This window comes from Nyctibius grandis, chromosome 18 (assembly GCF_013368605.1).
Source record: "Nyctibius grandis isolate bNycGra1 chromosome 18, bNycGra1.pri, whole genome shotgun sequence".
In the NCBI taxonomy this organism is placed as follows: Eukaryota; Metazoa; Chordata; class Aves; order Nyctibiiformes; family Nyctibiidae; genus Nyctibius; species Nyctibius grandis.
In genome coordinates, this window is record NC_090675.1 from 7748815 (window position 1) to 7774909 (window position 26095).

Below are 26095 nucleotides of genomic sequence, written 5' to 3' on the forward strand. Positions count from 1 at the left end.
GTCTTTCCTATGATCTAATTCAAAGGTCTTGTATACATCAGGCAAAGATGCTGCCTATACAAGAGGGAATTGCAAACAGCAAGAACAATTTCTGTTGTTGGTAATACCACTACAGGGACCTTAGCTAGAATGGGTGCACAATGTAGAAATAGAAACGCCTTCCCTTGTTGCTGGGGTTTCTAATAGCACATTATTCTGGCCTGTGCTGAACAGGAGTACGTAACACAAGGTGTAAAACACTAATGGTCAGTTTGTACTTTAGCCTCTTCCTTCTACTACTACTATTAACAGCAGTGGGAAAATCTGTGGCCAGAAGACCTCTCGTGAAGACCCAGGCTGAGCTTTACTCGAACATGCCAAGGAGACGTTTTCGTGTTGTTCTGTTGCAGATGTTACCGTCCTCGCTGTCTGGGGAGTCAGCGAGGCGCAGAGAGTGTTGGGAAGTGGTGCCCCTGCTCTCTGCAGCAAACAGCTGGATCAGTTCAGCTCCAAACCCACGTGTCTGTGTGAGAAGGCTGTGTAGTCACTTTTCTGCTAAACCACCTCACAGCAATTATCAGACTGTCAGAGGATGGAAAATGTCTGAGGAAAAAGACCAGTTTAACATGTCATTATTGGTCTTTAGCAGCTGTGTGTTATCCTATTGTTACTAATAACCTTTTTAACTCTGCAAGCAATGTTGTCTTGGCATCATTCAAACATAACGACTGGGGGGTCAGATTCAGCTCTCAGTTGTGTAAATATGGAATCATTCTGTTGGCTGCCTGGTGTTATTTTGCATTTGCTTCATGGTCCCTCCCCCTAGGAGCCTGCAATCTAAAATACCCAGGCAGAGTATTCAGTTATGGTATGCTTTGCATACCCAGTTGGTGTGCAAAGCATAAAATAAACAGATGAAGAACTACTGTCAAATCCACACGATATAATTATGGCCCTGTTGTCCTCTGGTTGAGACTGATGGGTTATTCCTGTATAAATGAGAACAGGAGTTTGCTTGTTACTTTTCCTATGTAATTCACCAGTAGATTATGATTGGAATTTCTTTCAGGAAAATGTGCTTTAAAAGGGCTTCTAAATAGAGAAAGAAATTTGATTGGGATGAATAGAGAACAAGAATCATTGAACAAAATAGATGTTGCTTAAAGTAAAGCAGACAGAAAGTGTACCTTAATCATAAGAAAAAAGGGAGACCTTGGCAAATCCATGAGGAGGGTGCTGGAACTGCTCTTTCAACCCTTCAATATACAAGCTTGAAAGACTCTTAAATAAGGTTCAGTGGTTTAATATGGTAAATAAATTTATCTTGATTTCATTCTCTGATAAGAGGATCTCTCTTTTCTAGCATGGTCATTATAAAGTTCTCAGCAGTGAAGTGACTAATTGCACTTCTCATTTTCAGGGATCTTCCGGATAATCCTGCCGTTGAATGGGACACACAGCTCCTCGCCACCTTTGTGCTAAAGCATATAGAAGCCAATAACATCAACCTGGTAATGTGAAACTTTCTACAACACAGGCAATTTCCACATTACTTTTGAGCTACTGTTCTAGGCTTTTTCCTTCCCTCTGAAAGCTTTCTTTGAAGTCTTTAAAGTTAGGATTTTGCTTCTGGAGTGTCTATGAAATAGCCTGGGAGAGGGAGAAAGTACACTTAAGCATTTTGAAATATTTGCTTTATAATGTTTATCCATTTCTCTAGCTAGATCTTATGAAGCCTCTTTATGGGTTTTAATGTCACCAACCTTCACTGAAGTAAAAGATCTTGGTCTCCACACTCTTCTAAAATTTGGGAGCATTTGAATGTGTGATATTTGTAGAGGATTTTAAATGCTTTTGCAGAACACCAGATTTACGGTGCAGCATGTGGAGCTTGCTAGCGGAGGAAACAGAGCCGGGACAGACTTTGTCATCCCTTTCCCTCCCTTCCTCACCCATGTGGCAGTCTCCTCGGGTGTGCTTTGGGGTACAGGAGTGGGAGGCCCCCAGGACCTTTCATTCTAAGAGCTGGTGCATGGCTTACACACTTGCAGCTCAAACCCAGTGGACACTGGGATGTTGATCATGATTACATTTTCCCTTTTTCATCCAGTTGTCCATTCTTTTTAATCTTTGGCTTCTCTGAGTTAGTAGCAACAAGAGACATCTCCAAACACGCGAGACTCAAAGGGAGTTTGAATGTCACTGGCCTCTCCAAGTGTAAGTCGGGCCTATGAAATGATGCTCAGAGGAAGGCCATGAGAAATGGAGTTGCTTACTATGGCATTTTATGGGATGGCCCTTCTGAAAAAGGAAAGAGACCTTTCTATCCCCACCAGTCTGCTTGAGCAGATGTGTGCTCTGTTCGAAGCACTGGATGACGCCAGAAAGAGCGAAGACCCACAGCTTTGAGTGCTTCTTTCCTCCAATGCATATGGTGTGTAGAGGGAGCACAGACCCCAGACCTCTCAGGAGTTTTCTCTTCTGCTGGTAATTGAGTAATTTCCTCTGTGCTCTCCCGACTCCGGAAGGGATTTCTGGACCTGTTTGTCTTGGCTGTCGCTCTGGCTTCCACTAGTGAAAGCTCCATTTCCTGAATACCAAGGTCACCCAGAAGAAAACTCAGCAACACCAATGGCAGCGGCTCCCATTTCAGAACAGGTGTGGGGAGGGAACTCCCTCTTGCCCTAAAGATTTCATTGAGCAATAATTTCCACATTAAGTATATTTCCTATCCCAGCCTTTTGCTCCCAGAACTGGCTAATCCTGTTTTTAACCTAGATAGATAGTTTCAAGATGTTCAGGTTTTCTCATCCTGCTCTGATTGTTTGCTTGATTTTCTCATCAACCTGGTTCAGGTTACGTGTTAAAAGCAAGCACACCAGCTAGCTGCACCATGTGGAAAAGGCAGATGCTCCCGTGTGAAAGTATCTTCAGCGTGTGAGAAAGAAATCCAAATTTGTTATCAATGAAATGAATCCCTGAAGCCAGAGGAATATATTTACACAATTGCTGCCTGCTTTAAGTCACAAGCACCACAGTGATGTTGTGGAATCAGTCCCTATTTAGACAGCAGACCTAGAAGCTACATACGGGATAGGTGGGACATCACTCCTGTGTCAGAGCCAGCCTGTGCTGGGAGGCATCTCTAAAGGTGAAGAGCCAATATTTCAAAGGTGGTCTCTGCAGATAGAGTGAATGCCACCATGGCCTGGTCAGTGTGCACATACCTTGGGAATTTTACTTACAAATTATTGTATTTGAAGAGACAGGCAATTCAGGTGCTAATGTCCTAACAGTAAATTAGACGACATCAATTGAAAATTAACTTCATGCAATCTCTTTAGCTGGTTCAGATGTTACCTAAGCCCAGCAGCACTAAGAGCAGCAGCTCCTATTTCAAAACAGATGTGGAGAAGAAAAACCTCTAAAGGTGTTTCTGAACAGATAAATTCCACATCAAGAATATTTCCTAAGCCAGCCTTGTGCTCCCACAGTTGGCCTGAGACACTTTTGTCAAAATAATGATTAGCTTATTAGTCTGCTCACTGTAGTCTGTTATCTTGGTCTTCTGGTTTGTTCTCTTGCACCCTCCATAGAAGGGGAAATGTGTGTTCTGGCTTGCCTGGGGTTTTTAGCTTGGTTTCCTAAGGAAACAAGAATAATGCAGTTGTATTTATGTGTGTGTGCACATGTATGTTTCAGAAGACTTTAGAGCCCATTGGCTAATTTCAACCACATTTGACAGCAGTGTAGTAGTCTTAAAATGTTATGTTTGTACAGGTTACATGAAAACAAATGACCAGGCAGAAGAGACAAGCCCTCTGTCCCTGTTTAGTAAAAAGGTTTAGTGCCAGTCCAGCCCTTAGCAGACTCACACTGTTATTCACCTGCATAGGACTTAATTCTGCCTGCAGTGAGTGGGCTACATTGTCATCTTAGGAAAGTGCCACTCCAGGTAGGAGTGACTTCAGAGCATATATTTTTTTATCTGTAAAATCCAGGGTGCTATGCTGGTTCCCTGAGCTGCACAGAATTTAATAATGTCTTTCCCAGATGAGTTACTCAAAAAGCTGATATCCTTAGGGAGGGCTTAGCACCGTGCCAGACCATGCAGTCCCGGCAGAGTCTCTCAGGTAATGCTGATGTACAGCAAAAGCAGCCACAGCCAAAGGCATAATTTTTCTCCTTATAAAATAAGAGTTGACTAGCAAATGCTTCTTGTACCTGAATGAAACCACATCGGGTCCCACCACTTCCTGCCAGCAAGGAATAATCCCGCTGCTTGGTGGCACCATTATTACAGCCACTGGGTAAAGTGGAAAGTCTAACAGTGGAGCTGTACTGGGTGGATGGGTTTATGAGCAGGCTTGTCTGGAGTTTGTGGTTTTTGAAGTATTTCTTATCACTGTCTTTGTGTTTCCTCTCCCTCTTTACACAATATCCCCTGTGTTTGAGAGGGCCTCTCCTGTTGAAGGGTGGAGTAGCAAGTTGCAGGACGGGCAGGGTGGCTTTTGATCTTCCCATGATCTTTAACCCAGTACTTCAGGCCCTGCACACAAAATACATTTTGAGAAGGGAGCTGTGGTGAGTAAGCAAGGCAGCAGCATTTCCTTCCCTGAAGAGGGAACAAGCTGGCAAGGAAGCAGACATTGACTGAAATGTGAGGAGGTTATGATTTCTTCCTGGTCATAGGGAAGGGAGCTGCTGAGAGCTCTGCTGCCTGGCCTCTCCCAGAGCAAAAACCTGACTTTAGACTCTCCAAGGACTGTCACTTTTACCATCTGGAAAGCTTACTAGCTCACATACCCTGTCTGCTCTACACTTTGCACTGCTAGTTTGTCTTCTAGGTTGGAAGTGGGAGCCCTTCAGTACCCACTTCACAGTACTGTGTGGAGTGAGCCCTTGGGGTGGATGCTTCACCCCTGACACATTATTGGTAGGTCTGAGGGCAGGGAGCCAAGGGTATTCTGTGCTTTGGACGATGACTTGTTAGTGCTGTGTTCACACATTACTTCTGCATTATGAAGTTCCCATTTCTCCCTGCAGAGAAGCAATAAACAATATGATCTTCTCATTCAGCGAAAAGCCTGACTTGGTTGTATAAAAAGTGCAGTCAGCTGATTCTTTAAAAAGGCTTGTTCTCCTATCAGATTATTTTATCACTATGTTATCCTGCAGTGAAGCCTCATTACAATCAGGACAGTAGTTGTCTGATTGTAATGTCCAATACATGATTGTATTGCTCTTGTTAAAGCAATATGTCCTGATTGACAGTACAACAAACTATAGTTTCACCCTGTAATCTGCAGGCATTCTAGTCTGTTCTGAAATCCAGGAGAGAGTGATTCATAGAGCTGGACCTCTTGGGTCAAGAACAAGTTTGCAACAGATCACTCTGAAAGTAACCTTTTGGCCTGGTAATAAGTAACAAGTGCATCCTGCCAGTGGGAACACGATATTTGTCATCTCTCTGTTGTTCAAGCTGTTGCACTGTGTAGTCATCTAGTTCCAGAGTGTCTTGTTTGTTTAGTTGTATTTCTGTAGCATGAGTTCACACACAAGGACTCATTGTGCAACACAAACCCGACTGTTTAGATGCAATGGGCTGGGACAGTGCTATGTTAGATGTCAAAGTTGGAAACTGCACAGTCTTCTCCTTCTTCAAAATGATTGTTGTTCTGTGGTTTTATTGCAGGTGGTGACCTTTGATGCAGGAGGAGTGAGCGGTCATGCTAACCACATTTCTCTTTACACTGCTTTAAGGTACAGTTCTGCACGCTTCATTGAGTGCCTCACTATAGTGTTACAGAGTGAACGTGATGTTTGTGTGTAAGCAGAAAACTAATAGCTAGAGCCAAAAGCAGTATTAACTTCACTGATATAACTGAATGCCAGGCTGTGGGACACGATACTGTTTGGAGAAACTCTCACAGCTCTGTAAATGACTTACAGCATCCTTTATTATTCCATCTGCTGGTGCATTGCCAGTCTCCCTTTCACTGGGCCCTCTTTGCTCTTCCTGTCCTTGATCCCACTAAAATATGCCACAGATCACTTTCCACTTCTGGTCTGAGGAGAGTGTGTGAATAGCTGATGCCTGAGCTGGTGGCAGTTGGATTTTGGAAAGTTCTGCACCATTGTTCCAGAGGTTGTTGCTATCCTGTCCAGGTACCTTTACCTCTGGCCCAAAGACATTGCTCTTTCACTGGAGCTATCTCTATTTACCACTCTTCCTAAGTCAAATTGTTCCTTCACCACCTTATTCTTTACATTCGAAGGACCTCTGTCTCTGTGCTATGATGTGGGAAGGTTGCTAAACAAAAATCCCTTGCATTAAAATCACCCAAATTTTGCTGGCAAGACAGCTACTGTATTTTGTTTTAACCCCCTGCTCATTCAGACCTCATTGTGTCCTAGAGAGATCTCCCCCAGAGCTGCCCCTGCCTTTCACAGGCATGAGAAGAACTCTTTGCAAGTATATCTTGTATTTTTAGCACCCATTTGTTTTCTGAATCATCTGTGCAATTCAAATAACTCTGTGGCTCTCCTTGCTAACAACATCACAGTGATTTGCCTTTCTCACTTGCCTAAAGCAAGCTGCAGTGCCACAGAACCCGTACTGTGACCTACTGAGCTCCTCTGGGAAGATGCTGAAAGTCTTTGATGCTGTCTGATGGCTGGAATTTAGTGTTAGAGGGGATCATGGCTTTTCCCAGCAACTTCTGAAATAGCCTAACAGAAGGGAAGGGGCTGGAGTTAGAGCAAACTGTGTTTGTTTGGGCTAAGTGGGGAGAGACTTTCCAGCACAATGTTATTTGAGGAGTGAGTGAGGAACAGAGGTTGATGACCGATCCTCACACCATTGGCAAAGAGAGACTAGAGAGCTTCCAACTGCCCGGACCTCGGTGTTTGCTCAATCAATTGCCATAGAGCCTGCAAATAGGAGTGGAGGGCAGATTGCTACATGTCCAGCTACATCCTGAAGAGATACAGGGAAAACAAGCTAGCAGCTGAATTATGTATGAGAAAGTTAAGGGAAACTCTCGATTTTGATCCCAGCTCTGCTGTTGTCTCACTTTGTGGCTGTGCAGAAATCACTTTCCCACCTTCATGCTTAGGTTTCCTGTGTGTGCAGTGGGGATGTAACCCTCTTCATGTCTCAGAGTATGTTACTAGGAAGTATTCATTATCTGCAAGCCCCTTGAACTCAGACCTTTGCATTAGTCCTTAGCCTACAGCAGCACATTGTCCTGGGCTGATGAGATACATGCTGATAGCGACGCCAGAGTATAAGCAGCTCTCATTAACTAAGGGCTGGTTTGTGTCTTGTCTCTCTTCCAGTCCTGAATCAGCAGAAATAAGCATCATGGCCCAGTCATCTGCATGTGGCAGGAGTGATGCTGTGGCCACTGAAAGGTTAAGTTTATTTTTAGTGGTTTGGTTGCCCTCATTATTTTTGAGTTTGTGTCATGGAGGAAGTAGAGCGTGACTGTATCCCTCCTGATTTTCAGTGCCCTGATGAGTTCTCACATATTGGCTAGTACAGGCAGCGCTGGGAGCATATGCTGAGGCTTCTCACGTACCTCCCTGCCAGCAGGGCTTTGCCAAGCAGTGGTTGCTGCCCCTGGGGCCCCAGTACTACATGACAAGAGAAAGGCAAATGAACCCTCCCCTCCAGGTATCATGTGCAATGTATTTATTAACTATCTTCAAACAAGGTCTGCAGGGTTCAGCCTTCACTGGGGCTGTAAGTGAAAAGGATGAAGCAGAGGGCTGGTGCAGTGATCCTCAGCTCTTTTGGATGCTCCCCATCTGTGGGAGAGAGACTTGTGCCCACTACCTGAGAGATTACTTTCTGCAAGAGCAGGGGTAGAACAGGCTGTGTGACCCATCCCACAATGCCTTGCTTCAGGAGATGCAAATTATTGAACAGCTTCAAGGAACAAAACAGTTCAGGAAATTGCCATAGCTGAGCAGACACTCAGTATTGTCTGCTGTGGGCATAAATAATCTTTCTAGTGTCTAGAACAGAGGTTATGTTCAAAGGAGCAGGAACTATTCAGGAGAAATGTGCCCTTCCCCTTGTAGCAACCTTCCTCCTGACAGCTTGCAGGGAGTCCAGCTGCTGCTCTGTGTCTAGGCCTTAGATCTGGGAGGAACTGTGAAATGCCAAGGTTTGAGGGTGGATTTGTTCTTCTGCAAGAGAAAAATAAGAAAAAACAGGATGGGAGAGGAACACAAATTGCTATTTGATTTCAGTCTCCCCTGGGAGTATTTAAGTTCTCGCTTCCAGATGGAAAAAAAACACAACTCAAACCCAAGAAAACTCCACTGTAGCAAAGAAGGGAGAATTGGAAGCAATCCTTTGTAGCTCTGCTGCTTTCCCCATCACCTTGATTTGGCAACATCATACTCTCTTATCCCCCAAAACAGGAGCTTTCCCTGTGGTCAAGAGAGTCTGGATCCTGTACACGTGTCCACCAGGATGAGCAGGTCTTGAGTGTGACATCAAGGTCAATTTACTCCCTCTCAGCATTTGGCCAGTCACTGGGCACTACGGTAATAAGTGTGGTAAATAGTACGTGACAGGAATATTTGAGAGCCTCTCTTTCCTGCACTTTGAAATGACAGTGTTTGCACTGAGATCACATGTAATATCGAGGTGGTTTAGTTTTGCATGAGTCATTGTGCATTTTGGTTTTAAACAAGCCATCTTGCCCAGTAGCCCAGCAAAAGGGGGGCTGTTGGTTTTGTTGTTGGCTTGCTTGCTTAGGGTGGAGAGGAATGGTCTTCGTGAGGGGGAGGAAGGACTGTACTACTACTTTTCTTCAGTGAGCTACCGAATCCATTTCATCCCAGCTAGAACAGAAAAGAATAGTCCTTGTCTGCTTAGGGCAGAGCAAACTGAGTGGAAAATAGGAGCTGCTATATTTAACCACTGTGCATTATGTTGTTATAGCAACTGCATCCATAAAACTTATATCAATGATGCCATATAAAAAGCTACATCAAAGAATCATTAGCCAAGCCTATTCTCATCAATTCCATTTGGAAAAACACCTCTCAGTCTTGCAGGATGTTTCTTAACATTCACCAGCTCAGTGGTAGGTTGCAAATGAGACTGTGCAGAGGTAATATTTGGGAGCTTAGTGCTTTATTACTGCTGAGTTGATTATGATGCAGCTTGAGTGCCACCGATGCCTTGTTGCACTTACAGGTCACAGCTTGACTGTTGAATGCCCCGTTTATGAATGCCATGGGACATAGCATTGTGCAGGAGGGTTGCACTGAGGCTCCCTGAAAGAGGAGGATTGATTAAATGCCAGTTTCAAATAAGTATATTGAAACAATGAACAGTGTGTTGTCCAGACAAATCCCACAGACTCAGTGGGTACAGGTCTCAAAAGCCACCAGCTGTATTACATCCCTCCAAAGTGCAGTTCTGCTTGTATTGAATTTCCAAGGCCAGGTCTTTAAGGACGTGCTGAGCAGAAGGAAGCTGTTTTTGGGCAATTACCGTGATGATAGTGAATGGTATCCTATCTGCCATTTTTATTTTGTGCCTTCTTACAGTGTGGGGCTAGAATGGGACTCTGATCTCTCACTCCTTTTAAGCAGCTGTAGCCCGTGCATTTCAAATGAGTGGCATCTCATTTATGTTTTTAAAGCAGGGTGCTGTTTTGTATTTCCCTTGCCTTTTCCCAGAAGATCCTTTTTTCAAAACTGGTTATTATTTGCTCCGTCTTGGAAAAGGATTTCCTGTGTCACTGCTGTGTTTGGGATTGTTTAGCTCATGCTGGAGTTCTGTGTTCCCTGCAAAATAAAGAAGAGTGTTGAAGAAATAACAGGTTCCAGTATCTTATGTTTCAGCCTGTCCTCTCACAGTCCAGGTCGCTTCTGGTGTTTTGTTTTACTGATCTTAAATGTCCCAGGGAGAACTTAGAGAGGTGGCTATGGTTCCACCCAGATTCCCCCATAAGGTCAAGGCAGACTTGTCCTCCTCTGTTTACCCTTCCAGGCTCTGTCCCTTCCCCTCAGAGGACTCTGCCCCATGCCTGGCATATATCCCATGGCTGCATACGTTGTCCTAGATTTTATCTCATTCCTTCACCCTTGCTCCCTCCTTCCTTAATTTCACTAAGTTAATTCATCCCAGTGGCCTTCCATGATACTGTTGAGGCCATTTGGATAAAGTTGAGCACAGGGCACCAGTGTTGCAAGGATTCCCCCCACAAGAAGATTTTTTTTCCTGAGAAACAGCCTCAAGGAATGTCCTTCGCAGCATCACTAGGCTGCTAGCAGTGTGAGGGGAGCGGTGACACTGCACATTCTTCTCCTAGACAGTGCAGGGACAAAAGCCCAGAGCCACAGAGCAGCTCTGTCAACTGGAAGATCTCTGAATCACCACCTTTTTTTTTCTGACTGGCAGAACCATCTTTTGCCACTGCAATACGCATGAGTACAGAGTGCCTGAACAGTGTTTTACAAACTGCATTTTGCTACATGGTGTAGTTCAGGGTGCATGGAAATGGAGCCAGAAAGTCCAGTTAGGGAGGGAGAAGGCGTTCCAGATAGCAAACATTCAACATCTGGCAAGTATCTCCTTCTAATGCCTCTGTGATTCCTAGGAGACTGGCTGTTCTTCCTCTTTCACATCTGTTTCATCAGATTAATTGGGCAGATTATAGGTTAGGATCCTAAATGGAGCCCCAACGCATCTTTAAGACATCCTTTCTTTGCCATGCTCTTGAAAACTGTATTTCCCCAGTGCTGTACAGCAGCCAGCGCAGTCAGTTCAGTGAAGGGTTTTGCCTTTGGCATAGCAGACTACTTGGAGAGTGAAGTCATTGATTTCAATGAACAATTCTCATTAAACAGAACATCACCAAAACTGTAATCCACCCACCAGGGCGTCAGTCCTGCTTCTACCCCAGAGGAGTTCTGTGTTCCCCAAGACCAAGGTTTCAGCTCCATCTTGACTCGTTCCTTCTTGACATCATGGGGAGGTATCAGTGGTCAGTGCCTCTTAGGAGCTAGCCCACTGCTGACATCTTTCCTTGAGGATGACTGAATAAAGACGGGGAATTTGGGAGCAGTTTGCAGGAAGTGGGTTGTTGGACCATTGCACTTTTTCTGCTGAGCAGATGTAGCTGATAGCTACAGACAGCAATAGCTTTCCACGCAGCTGGTCCTTGAGGGAGGAGCCGGTGCTGAGTCCTTGCAGTGCAGAAGTGGTGGGTGCCTTCAGACGTCTCACAGTCTTTTGAAGTTCTTCATTGCAGAGGGTCTCACTTTCCTTCAAATGTGAATCTGAACCCACCACATGCATAATAAAGAGGGTGCAGTGAGAGGTGCTCTATAATCAGCTGGTCTCTGGTGCTTGGTGGGTGGGCGGGGATGAGCCACCTTCGATCACTTCATGTTTAAAAAGAATTTATAAAAAGTCTCTCTGGAAAAAAACACATGGAAAAAGCTCCTGAAAAATTGCCTGTTTGTGTTTGACTTTTTGAGATTTTACGCCAAACTCTTTCATTTCACCCAAACCACAGCAGCTCCAATCTATAAAACAACATTCCCAAAATGGCAACAACAGAGAGCTGCAACCTCTCCCCTACTTGGAAGCGTCCCACGGAGACAGCTCCAGCAGGGTGGAGATGGGAGCGAGAGGATTGATTTGGGAGAGGATTGGCTAGTTTTATGAATGTGTGCAGGAGGTAGAGTTCTGTATTTCTTTCTCTCTCTCTATCTGCAACCACAGTTCATTGCCATCTCCTGCCTGAGAAATACAAGCAAGCAAGGCTGCAATTCCTCTGCAGCATTACAGCTGGGTGGAGCCCATTCCCGTAGCTCTGCACTGAGCCTTGCTGAGTACTGAAGTATTTGGCTGAGGACAAAAAGGATGAGGAGAGAATCGGTTTCTTCATGCTTGTTCTTCCTGATCAGTGTCAGGTCTGCCTGGCAGCAGCCTGGAGGACCTTTCAGTAACCGAAGTACAGTTTGTGTCTCCTTGAACCTTTATACAAGCGCAAACTCCTTAATTTGCTGCTGGATCAAACTTTCCTTCCCTTCTGAAGATGCTCTCTGCTCCTGCTGAAACATTTCCGTATGAACTGGATCTCTTCTTGCTTTTGTTTCTAGTGGCCAGAAATGGTTATTATTAGTTCACTCTTGGAGCAGCTCTTCACATCCTTTAATTTGCTGTCAGTTAGTGCTTTGAAGGTCCGTCTATGGCAGAGCAGCACACCCAGGACAGACACTAGGACTTTGGATAGTTAGCCAAATTTCACAACCACTCACTGCTTTATCTCTCCAAGCTTGTTTTAAAAAGTTCCCACCCTGCTGGCTTTACCAAGTGCTGAATCACTTCTTTGGGTGGCCAGATTCTAGTTGTGGGGGAAGAAACCTCTGGCAGAGGAGCAGAGCAGACATTAACGGAGATACTTAAACCTTCCTCCCTGCCACCGCCCCCAAAAAATTGCTGGTAATGTTTAAAGGCAACATTTAACAATCTTTGTCAGAACAGTAGGACTTGAGCAGTGGAGTAGAAGGTGGCCAAGTCAGTATTACAAGGCCATTGTTTAGTAGAAAATGGTATTGCTTGCAGATCTTTGGCTCTGGAGAAGAGGAGACCATTGGCAGAAGAATCTATTTAAGGCATATGTCTTCTGAGTGCTGTTTGAGTTCTGCCATGACCTGCATTTCTGGCTTGACTTTTGCTTTGAATTGCTTTGGGTATTCATTACTCCGTGCTTCCTATTTTGTCTACGCCTGTAGAGCTAATCCTTTTCCTTGAACTTAACCAACAGCCAGAGATAATCCTAGTTTGAAAGTGACTGGAGAAACATAACAGTTTACATATAACGTATGTTTTATCCTGGTTGATTTACACATGAACTGTCACATTGTCCTTCATTAAATACACCACTATAAGAAGATAACAATCTCTTTAAATATTACACAGGGTTAAATAACTTTTCTTTTTTTATATCCTTTCTCTTTTTGGCAAATGTTCCATTGTTTGGAGTTTTTTTTCTTGTGGAAGATCAAGGCCCGGTGTGGGACAGCTCTGAGTGCCATCTGCTGGAGACCTGCTTCCTCCCAGCCCTGCCATGGGCCAAGGCTGGAGGCGATGCAAATGGTGATGTGAGCAGGAGTGCTCTGCAGCCATGAACCACAGGCTAGAGCAGGAAAAACAAGAGAATTAAAAAGGAATTGAAGCTAATTCCCTCTGATGCCTTCACCATATCAGGATCATTTGCTTACGCTTCTTGATGGAGGTACCATCACTGTTCACATCTCCTGCACTGGTCCTGTCATTTTGTTTCCAAGGGACAGCATTTTTGCTACAGAGACTTCCCAGGACAAAGTCATGAAGGGATCAAAGTTTTAGTGAGCAAAAAGTCAGAGCAGCTTCTCAGATGTCCCAGTGCCAGCATGGGTTAGAAAGAAAGACGCTGGTCTGCAAACAGGAGCTGCCACTGAGGCAACGTCCCTGGTAGCAAACACAGGATTTTAAAGAGTGAGTGCTCTGAGGTGAATAGCCTTTGGCGGCCTCTTGCAGTTTCCCTTAGTGCAACACGAGAAGTTTGAGAGCAAGTTGGATTTATGGAGCTTATTTGTGCTGTGTCCCAGCAGCCAGGATGAGGAAAGCAATGGCAGAATTGTGTGGGGAATGAGGCTTATCACTGCCTGACATGTGCATCCAGTGTCGGCTCCTGAACTTTGTTATAGGATTAGCCATTGTAAGTGTGTGTGTGTGTGTGTGTGTGTATTAAAAGCATACAGAGGTTTATACCTGTAAAGTCAGGATTTGAGTAACTTCGTTGAGTGTTTACACCCAAATATCTCTTCATTCACAGGTACCTGCATTCAGAACGGAAGTTACCTGAAGGTATGTGACATTACACATCCATGACCCTGCAGGCATTAGGCAATTGTTTACATGAATGTTCAGTCCAGGGTTTCATCTGCCTAACTCACTTCTATTTGCAATGCAAATGAAACCAGCAGCTGAACTTTTCTTTGCCCTTTTATCTCCCTGCAGTTTTTTTACCAGCTCGGGCTCTTCTACAGTCACTTTTCTATCCTTTGGTGTTGTCCTGTCCAAGGGGTGTGATTCAGTGTCTGGCCTATGCCCCTTGCTGTCTTCCTTGAATGAAAGCACTATTTCCAGGTCCTTCAGCTCAGTCCCAGAGTTTTTGGTCACATCGTATAAGCCTGTTTTGGGGTGTTTTTTTTGTGACAAGGGCCTCAGAAACCATTACCAGCTCAGCCAATAATGGTTATATGTACCAAGTTAAGCTTCCATCAAAACGTGGTCAGTATAGGAAAGGTATCTGAAATCTGCACTGGCACAACAAATTGTTGGAGTGGCTTCTTTCACCTGTAAACAAGCAAGTATCTCTGAGAAACTCTGTACAAGTAGGAGAAAGAAAGCAGCAAAGTACAGAAGCAGGCTGCTCCTGACCCCATTTTCTAGCTGCTGTCCCAGAGCAGATCTGCAGCCCTTATCTCTAGCAAACAGTGCCTGACTTGGGGACAAATTTGCAGAACTAGTTTAAACACAAAGCTGTGAGCCATTTGGACAGAGTCTAGGAAGGTGGCTCAACCAGGCCCACCCAGTCAGCCTGCTGCTCGCTCAGCAGTCATCCGGACTTTGTTCCTTCAATGCTTATTCCCAAATCATTGTAGGATTTGGATGTGTCACAGCAAATCAGTTTTCATTCCCTACTAACAGCAAGTTGCAGACCAAGATCTGGCGGAGAGAGCATGAGCCAAGATGGCAGAATGCCCTTTAACTGAGTTCTGACTCTAGTCTCTTCAGTTCTCCTGTCTATGAAACTGGAGTATTAATGCCAGCTTCTTTCCTAGGACATTTTCTTTGTTCAGCCTAGGGATGCAGCGGAGAGGTCTGTGCGTGCTGTGTGCAGTACAGAGAAGGAACAAGGAGCTGCAGTGGTAGATGTCACTGCTAGATGTCAGGCCTTATCTAGACTGAACCACCTTCCTGTGCTGTTCGTGCAGGTTTGTTAGGTATACTGTGGTGCTGAATATGGGCTGTGCCTCTTAATTGGTTCAGGTTTGAAACAGCCCCATGTACAGACATTTCCATTTCTCCAACAGCAACAAGAGGCTCCTGAAGCTATGTGAAAGCCTTGCTGCTCTGATTACATCACATCTGACATGACCTACAAACACCAAAGGAACAGGGAGCTCCCATGCTGCTGCTTACGCTAAGCCTTTCCAAATATAGTTCCAGTCTCATTGAAATTTCCAGTATTTATAATTTGATCTGGCAGGCGTGCAGGGCTGTGCATCAGAGGGGCTTAATGAAACAAGAGTGATGCTGGGATTGAGGCTGTCTGGATAGAGCTGAAAGGCATGTTCAGGCTATGGAAAAGTGCTGCTGTACTGTTGGTAAGAGGGAACTATTTGTGGGTGAACCAGTGTAAGCCCACGTGATCACAGAATCCACAGAAAATCTCTCTGCAAAGGCAAAAGCCAGCTAAGCCTTGCGTTGCCTCAGTGATATGCAAATGAGCACCCTAAATATCCTGCTTTACTTTCTAATGCCTTTAGCCAGCATAAACACAACAGCCTTTTTATAACCTGTAATCAAGTTCTCCAGCTCAGGCACAAGCACACAGGCTTGTTTCAAGAAGCTGAGACAGCTCCTGGATATGTACCCGCACATACTCCTGGCCCCATCCAGCTGTAACCAGCGCTCTTCCAAAAGAACTGGTGTGCCAGCGTCTGTCAGGAGCAGCGCAAGCCTTTAGCACACATAGATCTGCTAATAATCTTCTCATTCTAGGCACACTTGCTGCATAAGTGATTTGGAAGTAGAAAGCCAAGCCGAACAGGCTGCAGGCTTCATGCACTTCTATTCTAGGCCTAATCCACTAGCTATATTGATCTTACCCTTTCTGCCACCCTAGAGAGGTTGTATTACACTGTTAATCCCATCCTGGCCAGGTCACAGTCACAACAGGCTCTGAAAAGCTTCACCTGCTGGTGTCACAGGAGTAGACTCATCAATGGCAGCACTTCTCTTACCCTGCTTGGCAGGGAGCAGCATGTTTCTCTGAACCCTATTCCATCTTTCCGTGGACTGTACATTCCTTCCCTGCTTCATTTCATCTCATGTTCCCATGCGGAGCAGCCTGTGCTGTCAGCATGTGGAGATCCTTCTCATATCACTAACGCAGAAGACTCTTAGGGTGCCTTTTGTTTTGCGAGGCTTGAATGCCATTGCTTTGCCTGATGTGACCGATGGGGGCCCAGGAGGTCAGACTGATCCGTACTGAAATCACTTGCAATGGTTTTGAGCCCTTATTGCTGAGCTTTGGGGAACAAAAGGGTGTAATTGCTGCATGAATTAATATTTTGTAGGGAAAAAATTATGAGGAAAGGGAGAGTGTGTTTTGTTAACAGAGCAGCTCAGTCTTCAAAGACTGGTGGTGGGTAACCCTGCCCCAGGCCTCTCTTCCCAGCACTGCAAGTAGGAATTGGTGTGGTATTGCCGGGGCCCGTCAACAACCATCCAGGAAAGGGAAGCGCCATTGCCCCGTGGTTGCTCTAGCCCTGTCCTCCCCAGTAAGCACTGAGGAGCAAACAGGTGGCCAGTAGGAATGCTGACTACAGGAGCAGGGGGATCCATATCTATCCCTTTCCTCATTGTGCAGCACTATAAAATTCTTTTCTCTGAAACTACCCACCAACAATAACAAGCCGAAACCTTCTGGCAGCTGAACAACACCCACTCTGTCTGTCACTTGTCAAGGTGGCCCATCAGCGGGAGGGGGCTGAGGCTTGCAGTCAGGAAGCAGCAGGGGTCACGCTGGTCTCACAGCCGCCCGCGTTCCCGCACGTCCAAGGGTGAGAGCTGTGGGTCCTTCCAGCTGGCATCGCACAGCTGCTCTGCAGGGCCGGGCACCGTGACCTTGCAAGGTTGGATGGCTGAGGCTGCAGTAGGCCGGGAGCAGGGACATGGTACTGACACAGTTAAGGCAGGAGGGCCTTCGAGGCAGAGGGGTGCCAAAAGGGATCCGAACCTGGGGAGCCTGGGCAGGGAAGCGGCTGTGGGTCCCGGCTCCCTCCGCTGCTGGCGGACACCGCCATCTCCCGGCAGCCCTGGAGGCCGGGCCCGCAGCGAATGTCCATGAGGTTCAGGAGGGGTCTCCTGGCTCAGCACAGGCTGGTGTCAGCGTTTGTCTGGATGGAAGTGCCAGTGATTTCCTTTGAGGCTTCTAACCCTGCCCACTGCTGCCCACAGCAGGAGAAAATAACTCCTTTGAATGCTCTGTCCATCCTGCTGGGGAGACATGTCCCAGGATCAATGCAGAAAGAGAACTGGAAGGGGAGCATGGTCCTGGAGCCCTCTGTGATACTGAAATAAAGAGTTACCAGTTTTGCTTTTGAGAGTGGAAAAGGCTATTGAAAAGTTGGAACAAATTGTACATCCTTCTCTTGAAGGAGAAGAAAGGAAGGAATTGAAAGATCCTGGAGCTGTGCTGGAGGGAGTCCATCAGGGCTGCCATGCCCTGCCATTGCAGGCTTTGGCTGGAATAAAAGCAAGACATTTCTTTGCAGTGAAATGAGTTAGCGTCACTGGGAAGAGGCAGGGGACATAAATCACTTGTCAGGGGGTTTGTGGAGGATCGTCCTGTGCATGCTGTTTGTTCCTGGGTTCAGCATGTCACAGACCCCTGGCTGGGGAAGGAATGATGCTGGTGGGTACCTTTGAGTACCATGCTCTACCTTGGAGACTTGTGGGGGCTTCTTCCCTTGTATCTCCAGGAAATTCATTCACCACAAAAGCAACAAGTTTTGCTTTCCTATCTCATGCTTGGTAGAGGCTAGAATTACCAAATGTCCAAAGTAGGGAAGTTAGCAGCAGGTTGACTGTTCATATTCTCATGGGATGAGATTCCCAAGCACTAGCGGATCTGCATAGAGGGCTCCTAGCAGAGGCATCATCACCTCTCTCACAGAAACCCATCTCGTGTAGTTACCCCTTTAGGAAAAGATGTTGGCTTCTGCCCCTGTCCTGGAGAATGTTTTCCCTTAGGAGGACACAAGTCCTGCCATTTTAGGGCCAAGAGGTATTTGAGCACCACCAGTTTGCTTTGTGCTCAGGACAAAATAGCTTAAGCAGTATTAGATGTGAGCACAGGCTTCACACACTGAAATGCTCCATTGGGCAGCCTTTGGAGCAATCCAGCCTTGTTCTTTGTCTCCTTTGTGTAATTTCACTGTTAAAGGGCACACTGAAGAAAATATCATTGCAGATCTAATTGCATATCTGAGCACCTGCGTAAACCGTGACTTTGGCCTCTTCTGTCGAACTTTAATACAATGTCTGAAGCTTAGAGCATAATCCCAGCAGCTTCCAAGCCCTAAGAAATCCCAAAGCAGCTCCCTTGAGAGCTGCAGGCTCTTAATGGGACCATCAGTAGCTCTGAGCTCATCAGTGAAGACAATTTAGCCATGGTAAAAAAAATAGCAATTAACTTTTGAGTTCAAGGGGCTCTTTAAAACAGAAAAAATATCCACACCACACCAGTAGAATCTTTATACATGTTACCTTCATCTGCTTCATCACAAACATCTGAGCAACAAATGCTGGAACTCTGTTAAAGTGTAACTGCCTGCCTGTTAAAGTGTAACTTTCTTGCCTCTGTTAAAGTGTAACTGCTAAGAATTGGAGTAGAAAAGAGGAAATTTCCTTTTTGTAGCTGAACCAGAGACTACTGTTTTAAATTTCCATTACATGATGCAGTGCCAGCACTCAGAGAGCCATCTGTGCTTTTTCCTTTGAGTCTTAACTACGCAGGAATAATTTAAATTATAAGCAAAAAAAACCCCAAACCCTCTGGTATTCAGAACTAGCTTTGCTTTCCACAGACCACATAGAGAACAAGAACCAGTACAAATGGTCGTAGACATGTGCTGGGCGCAGAGAGATCCTGGTGGAAGCATGAGTAGAAGTTGCTCCCCTTTTGCACAAAAACGATCCCCATGGCCAGCAATTCAGGGGAGCCTGCAAAGACCTGCTGAGCCTGGAGAGATGGGCACCGTACAAGAATACTGTGGTTTTGAAATATTTATCCTCTTTCTCTGTCTAGGGTGCCGTGTGCTCGTGCTTGAGTCAGTAAATCTCTTCCGGAAGTACATCTCCGTGCTGGATGTTCCCATTTCCAGCCTCCTGCCCACAGATGCACTCTTCGTACTCACAGAGGAGGAGACCGAACAAGCCAGGGTGAGATGCGTGGTACCTGCTTAACCTGTTTGAATAGCTCATCATCATTGTGAAGACTTTAGTCAGAAGTGTCATACTCACAGAGAACTTAATAAATAATTATATACATGGATTATAAATGTCACTAATGAACGATCTTCAGGGATTTGTAAAACATGAATGGACAACACAAGTTGCTTCACGTGCTTTGGGGATAGCAGGACAGGGCTGAGCAGATTTGCAGCTCAGAGATCTTCAGTAGTCACAGTGCACAAGTTTACACTGTGTCCAGGATGTAGGATATGTTCAACGGAGACTGGATCCAACATAATACTCTGAACATGTGAGTGGCCTGTCAGAGATGGCATGAGGCATGCCAGGAACAGCGTCCTTGGCTCATAGCTCAAAGGATGGAGACAGCTTGTGAACTTGTGGTCCAAAGCTCTTAAGAGTTCCCTTCCCTGCTGTGTATTTTTTGAACTATTTTGCTGCGTGAGATCTCACACATTTAGTCCACAGTTCCCTATATGAGAATCTGATCAGCTCCCCTTCCACAGCATGAAAATACTAGCCCAGCAAACAGTCCTGTTAATCCACAAATGACAGAACTTTCCTGCTTTTGAGGCTGCTAAGAGTTACATATGGAAACTGCTCTGATAAAGGTGGTGTTATTCCCTTGTGGTTTTTGTTTCTGAAATCTGACCTTTCTAAGCTGGTGCCCTATAAATAGATTAAGTTTCAGCTGGCAATGTATGATCGGAAGCAGCACGTGAAGTGTTCTCAGATGCACACCTATCTGGTTTCTGCTTCCCCAGCATGTGAACACCCAGGCAGGAGATCACATAGGGAGAAGGAGTTATATGTGACAAAGAAACTGTCACAGCACCAACCTGCAGCTCATAATGTCCTTTCTAGCAGGACCCCTCTGAACACTAGGCAGCACAATACCAGCCTGTCCCTGCCCTTTGGCCCCATAGAGTAGGCAGCCTTCTACCTCTCCCTACTTCCCTGCTCACTGAAAACAGGCTGTCCTGTGAATTGGCAGGGAACCTCACAGGAGGCCTAGGAAACTGCCCTGACGTTAGGTTTGGAAGGTTCTTGTAATGCTTTCTCAACTATTTTTCCTTCTAGAGAGCCATGCGGTGTCATCACAGCCAACTCCTCTGGTTTCGCCACATCTATATGCTTTTCTCACGTTATATGGTGATCAATTCACTCCGCCTTCTGTAAAAGAGACGTCGCTCACAACTTCAGGAGTAAAAGAATGAGCAAAAAAAAGACCATGCCAGGCACAGGACTAAAGAAAACTCCCCTGTTACGTGCTCAAGAGGACAAGATTCTCTTTGTGGAGCATTCTTTCAGACTACAAAAAACAGCCTGTATGAACTTGCTTCTGAATATCTTGTTGCCTGATACATTGAGATGAACAGCGTTTAACAACTCTATTTTCTCGCTGTAGAAGCTTAAATAGGGTAAGAAATTTGGATTAACCTAATTAAGAGTAAAATGTGGGAGCATTGTGCATTGGAGAAGATACAGCACAAACTATTTTTCCCCAGAGGATATAGCTGCGAGGACTGCTTGGCAACTATCTCTTGGTGCTTTTGTAAAATCCAAATATCAGGAGCGACTTCTCAAAGATCATGCCATTGCCACAGATAAAACCAGAATCACAAGACCTGTCTTATTCAGTCAGAACTTTAAAAAGCCTATGAATAAAACATGAGAAACCGTACAGATTTCTCTAATTGCACTGATCTTTGCTGCTACTGCTGCTTCTTTCGTACAAATCGTGTTGCAGGCATGTCCCTCATGAAACATGAGCATTTCTTGCTTTAGAACATGGGGCTCGAGATCAACTCACAAGAGTCCCAACAGGATACAAGAATGAGGTTCAAGAGACCCAGACTGTAACTAGGACTTTTATAGAACACATGCAAAGATAAAAATTGCAAGAGATGTTTCCAAAGCTGTTCCACTTACATAAATGACAAGTGCAGGAGTTGAAGATCCTCTCCCTTTATGTTAAAAGGTAAGTGAAGCAGCTTTCAGTGGTTTAATTTCTTAGCCTATACAGAGATTTTACTAGTGATTTGTGTCTCTGTGGGGTCATGGTGGAGCCAAGTCAGCAATACTAAACATTTCTGTAGGCCTTTGCACTCATTCATGTGGGCTCACATCTACAGGAGGCATCTTTCCTGCATCCACACAACTCATCAGTGCACAGTCAAGATCAGAGCCCAAATTGCCTGATGTGGTGCTGTGAGCACATCCTCCTCCTGCAGACAACAAACGAGTTCCTGGTTGTACTGAAGTACGTGCCCATCGTTGTAAGAGTATGACAGTGCTGAACTCTGTTCCCTGGCCATGAGTCAGTGCCTAAGCATGTGCCTGCTCAGCTTTAAGACCATGAGTAAGTCCAGGTTTAAGCAAAACAGTACTTAAATCACATGAATAACTTCAGTGCCCCCTTTCTTGCATACAGCTAAGCACCTGTGTAAATGCTTTACTGAACTTGAACCTATGCTTTACTGAACTTGAGCCTGCTAAGCTCTTTCAAATCCCCTTGAACTTTAAATCCATGGTCAATTCATTGAAGTCAATGGAGAAAAAACAGTGTAAGTTAGTATTATGTCCTAAGCAAGAGATTATCTTATATAGGATATTTTTATAAGCCAGACTTGAAACACAGGTAATACCCATACAAGCAAAGATTAGATTTTTTTTTTTTTGTACTTTGCTCTGTTTATTGTGATTTAAACTTTAGCACAGCTAAGGGCAAAGTACCAAAATAGCAGCCCTGGGGTGGTTTATGGAACAGAGGTAGCTGGAGAACTGAAAGTCACAAATCAATGGGACAGGCAGCATGGAAAGATTTATTTAAGAAACAGAGAACAGATGACAAGAGTGTAGAGACTGATTTTGCCAACCCTCACCCAGGAAAGCCCAAACTACAGTTCCACAGCAGTTCTCCAAGTTCAGCTGCTGGAAGGGTGTGTCAGGGTTTTGACATGTCTCTGATGGTCTTATGTTCCTTCACTGCCTTCTCCCATTCCTTGCCATTGATGTCCTCTGTGACAATGGTCTGCACGCTGCCATCATCCAGACAATGGGGAGCTATTCCTGGAGAACGAGAGAGTACACAGAAACCTGCTTTTCATAGCTGAAGTGTGGGAGATGCCTGCACCATTCTGTGGATGGGGCATCTCAGGGAATGGTAGATGCTCCGTCCAGCTGTTGCTGTAAGGCTGAGGAGCCTAGATGAGAAACCTGTCATGGGCAGAAGCCCATGGAGGAGCTACAGGTTCAGACTGCAGTTCCAGATGTTTAGCACTTTAGAAACAACCTCTTAAGACATACTGCTCACTGCTGTCACATTAGTAGCCAATGGAGTCTTTATCCAAGGTTTGCTTGGTGGTTAGCTTTGGTTACCACAGCTTTTCTTTCTACCTACCATAACCATCTGGATTAGAACGAGGAGTATAAAAGCTCTGTACACCGCAGGTCTTGCAGAACGTGTGCTGGGCACAGTGTGTGTTGAAGGTGTACGTTGTCAAATTATCAGCACCCTAAGCAAATAAAAAGCAACGTAAGTTTTCCACATAAAGAGATGTATTAATTACTTTCTAGGGGCCTGTAGCTTAGAAATGTAAAATTTAAAATGCCACCTTCATGTCTTTATTTGAGATAGAGTTCTGCATTCATGCTCCTTTTCTGAACCCCTGTGCTTTGTGTATACACGTGTCCATCCCAGTCAAGTCTGAGAACTGCAAGAGCTCTAACGTCAGCTCACTAAATAAGATGCACTAACATACCCACACCAGATGGCATAAAATTCAGCCATTTCCCCCAACCAGCCATAGACAAACTTAGGACAGAAAACTGGCTGCCCCTTGCATCTTTGAGGATAACACTGGATTATACTGCTCGTGTTCATGGCCATGCTCTTACTGCATTCTTACCCTACCTTCAGCAGCTTGAAACGCGACGCTGGGACAATGAAGTGTCTGTTCTGTTTCTTTGTGCAAATGCTGCAACTGTAAAAGAAAAAGCGGACCTTTCTAGAAGCAGCGGACAAGTTGTAGTACATCAATCAGATCCAGCATGGACCTCTTGACAACCGAAATTCCACCAACAGCTAAAATGGCTCCTGGTTCGCATCACAGAGGTAAGCGTAGAAGTGGACTCGTGGTATCAGTAGTGTTTGGCTAAGCACACCTGTGGAACAGACTGACCCTACACAGGTACACCACAGGTATTCTCTCACACCAAACATTATATGCCATTTTTTCTTCACATACCCAACTCTCAGCAGACATAACAAGGACAAATCTAGCCCTGAGAAATCCATTTAATCTTTCAGACCAGACTTTGCTAATTTTGCCAATATCAATTACCTTGCAAACAAGAAAGTAAGGTTCAGAAGTTTAGCCATGAGCTAGAAGCAAACTAGTTGCAGGCAAAGGGGGATCACTATTGAAATCAGACAGTGCTATTTGAAGCACATGTGGCCAGAGATGTAATGTTCACTTGAGAAGACCAAGTTAAAAAAGGACTGATGTGCTCTGAGCACACTGCACTTAGAGGAAACATAAAGCAGGTGGCTGAGCACCTGCAGTCATCAGATCTCTCCTGCCACTTTCTGTGTGAGCATGGATGTGAGACCTGAAGTCCTGCCCACAGAAGCAGCACCTGAAATCACCAGCACTGATCCCCTATTGGATCAGGACATAATTAGGGTTATACCCTATGCAAACAGCTCAGAGGATGTTCTGCAGTTGTGTCATCTTCTTTTAGCTCTAAGGTATTGATTGGAAAAGCATATATTCATCTATAAGAACAGGGAACAAAAAAAAAAAACAACTCACTTGCAGTTAAAAACATGCAGATCTGCTGAAGCCCAGACCTCAAAGCGGACGGCTCCGCAGTGACAGCCTCCCGTGTGTTTGACCAAACCTCTGTATTCACTGGAGAGAGAAACAGAGAGGGTTTGTGATCATATTTTTTTTTCTTTTGGCCAAGGAAACAGTAAGGCTATAACTACATTATTCAATTCTGCTTTGAGCAATTGCAGAACATCCACTCAAATGTATTTTAATAAAATGTGCCAGAGTGAGGTTGAGAGTGGCTTTTGTCCTCTGCAGCAATGGCTTTTCTGGTTTAATTAAAATGGTGAAAAGGAAAGAAGAGCAACAGTTCAAGTGAAGTACACTCCACATGCAATACAGGACATATGTCTCCTGCCACAGTCCAGGTCAAAGTGCCGAGCCAGGCTACAGCGTTATCCGTGCACAACAGTACCTGGAAATGAGTGGTGTTATCACAAGCCAACCCCTTTGGAACTGGGAACTGAATTTTCCCACCATTTTCCCACAACTGTTCCAGCACTACTAATATTCCTCCATTTAAAAGCTGGGAAAAGCAGAGAGCAGTGGATTCTACATAACGCTTGAAATGCATTTTATTTTGTACTGTAATTGCAGAGGAACTTCACGATCAAGGAAATTTCTGAGCTTGTGCTTCTCCCTCTCCCCTAGGCCGCCTCCATAGCAACTGGGCAGCATCACCATGCAGGATGCAAAGGAAAAAAAACCTTTTCCTTTCAGATTTTCCCTCCCCCGGACAGTTGGTGAGTACAGCCCAGGGATGATGTGCTGTGCTCTGGAAAGAAAGAGCACAGGAAAGGGGTGGAGATTTTTACCAGCTGAGCCTCTCTGCTCCCGCACGATGCCCCCCGAGGCTATTGGTGATGGGAGAGCCCTAAACGCACGAAGCTTTAGCATGAAAAGCCCCTTTCTCCGCGGGGCGTGCGGGGACCCCCCGCCCCCCTTCTCCGCAGCTCCGCATCAGCCCGTGCTCGCAGCCGTGCAAACGCTGCCGGGAGGGCGATGCTCTAACGGGGGAAGGAGCCGCCGGGCAGAGCCGCCCCGGCCCCGTTACTCACTAGGCGTCCAGCAGCAGCCGCGCCGTCTCCTCGCAGCTCAGCCGGTGCCGCTCCTGGAAGGCGGCCCAGCGCCCGCTCTGCGCCCCTAGATCGAAGGCGCCGGTGCCGGGGGGCTGTGCCTGCGCCCCCGGCCCCGCCGGGGCTCCGCCCGCCGCCTTCCCTCGGCCCCGGCGGCTGCCGCCCGCGGGGGAGCTGGCGGCCGCGCTGCCCCGCCGGGACCGCCGCGCGCTGCCCGCCGTGGCTCGCCCCATGCGCCGCCGAGCGTGGCTGCGCCGTGCCCGCCAGGGGGCGCCGCGGCGCCGCGCAGCGGGACCGGGGGTGTCCCCGCGGCGGGGGGGTGGGGGCCCGGCCCGGGTGTGTGTTACCGGCGGGGCGGCCGAGGGCTGTGCCAGGATGCGCCTTCGGGAGCGGATTTAGTCCTTCCTGGGGTTTGGAATCATTATGGCTCTAACACGATTCCCACTAGACAACTTTTCACAGATTCTGTCACCAAAGTCTTGAAGCTAAGAAGGAAAACAATCAAGATAGTACATACCTTTAAAAGAAAAAAAAAAAAGCTTAGCAAAATGTGAAAGCACCCCTCTAGTGGTAAATATCCTAGAAAAGGTTGTTCTTGAAGATCTGAGAGAGAATGCTGCTTCTCGAGTAAAACTTCAGTGCAGGAGAGGAGTACAAAACTTGTAGGTGTCCAAGTCACATTTGGTTGGCGGAAAAGAAAATTACTCCAAGGATGAATCTTTGTGCCCAGTGTTGCAGGACTGGAAATTTATTTTGGTTTAGTTATAATCAAGAATTTGTATTTTCAACAGGACTTAATGTCTTGCTCTTCTCTAGAAGGGGAACAGGGAAAGATGTAAACAAGTGAGCTGACAGTCTGTTGTGGGGTAGAAGAGGCACCAAAGGGTCATATCTCGGCCAGGAATATAACAAAG

General features: G+C 45.8%; 2 protein-coding genes across 2 annotated transcripts in view; one reads left to right on the forward strand and one right to left on the reverse strand.

Moving 5' to 3' along the window:
* PIGL (phosphatidylinositol glycan anchor biosynthesis class L) overlaps positions 1-21245 on the forward strand; it is a 58561-nt gene extending 37316 nt beyond the window's left edge. The window contains exons 3-7 of the mRNA XM_068415690.1: positions 1400-1490; positions 5675-5742; positions 13839-13870; positions 19107-19240; positions 20351-21245. Coding sequence (XP_068271791.1) covers positions 1400-1490; positions 5675-5742; positions 13839-13870; positions 19107-19240; positions 20351-20449 — 424 coding nt within the window. The 3' untranslated portion in view covers positions 20450-21245. The remainder of the gene's footprint in view (positions 1-1399; positions 1491-5674; positions 5743-13838; positions 13871-19106; positions 19241-20350) is intronic.
* An 823-nt stretch (positions 21246-22068) lies between these two features.
* On the reverse strand, positions 22069-25414 carry CENPV (centromere protein V). The gene is made up of 5 exons (XM_068415934.1): positions 25164-25414; positions 24088-24186; positions 23187-23256; positions 22674-22788; positions 22069-22342 (listed from the first exon to the last, which is right to left on the reverse strand). The coding sequence occupies exons 1-5, from the start codon at positions 25412-25414 to the stop codon at positions 22218-22220; spliced, it is 660 nt and encodes a 219-aa protein (XP_068272035.1). The 3' UTR covers positions 22069-22217.
* Positions 25415-26095: the final 681 nt, after the last annotated feature.

Excerpts from the sequence above, each read along its gene's own strand:
- CENPV (XM_068415934.1), bottom strand. The coding sequence starts at position 25,414 with ATGGGGCGAGCCACGGCGGGCAGCGCGCGGCGGTCCCGGCGGGGCAGC. Across the intron at positions 24,187-25,163 it reads CGGCTGCTGCTGGACGCCTA|TGAATACAGAGGTTTGGTCA; the intron begins GTGAGTAACGGG and ends TTCTCTCTCCAG. Across the intron at positions 22,789-23,186 it reads CGCGTTTCAAGCTGCTGAAG|GGTGCTGATAATTTGACAAC; the intron begins GTAGGGTAAGAA and ends TTATTTGCTTAG.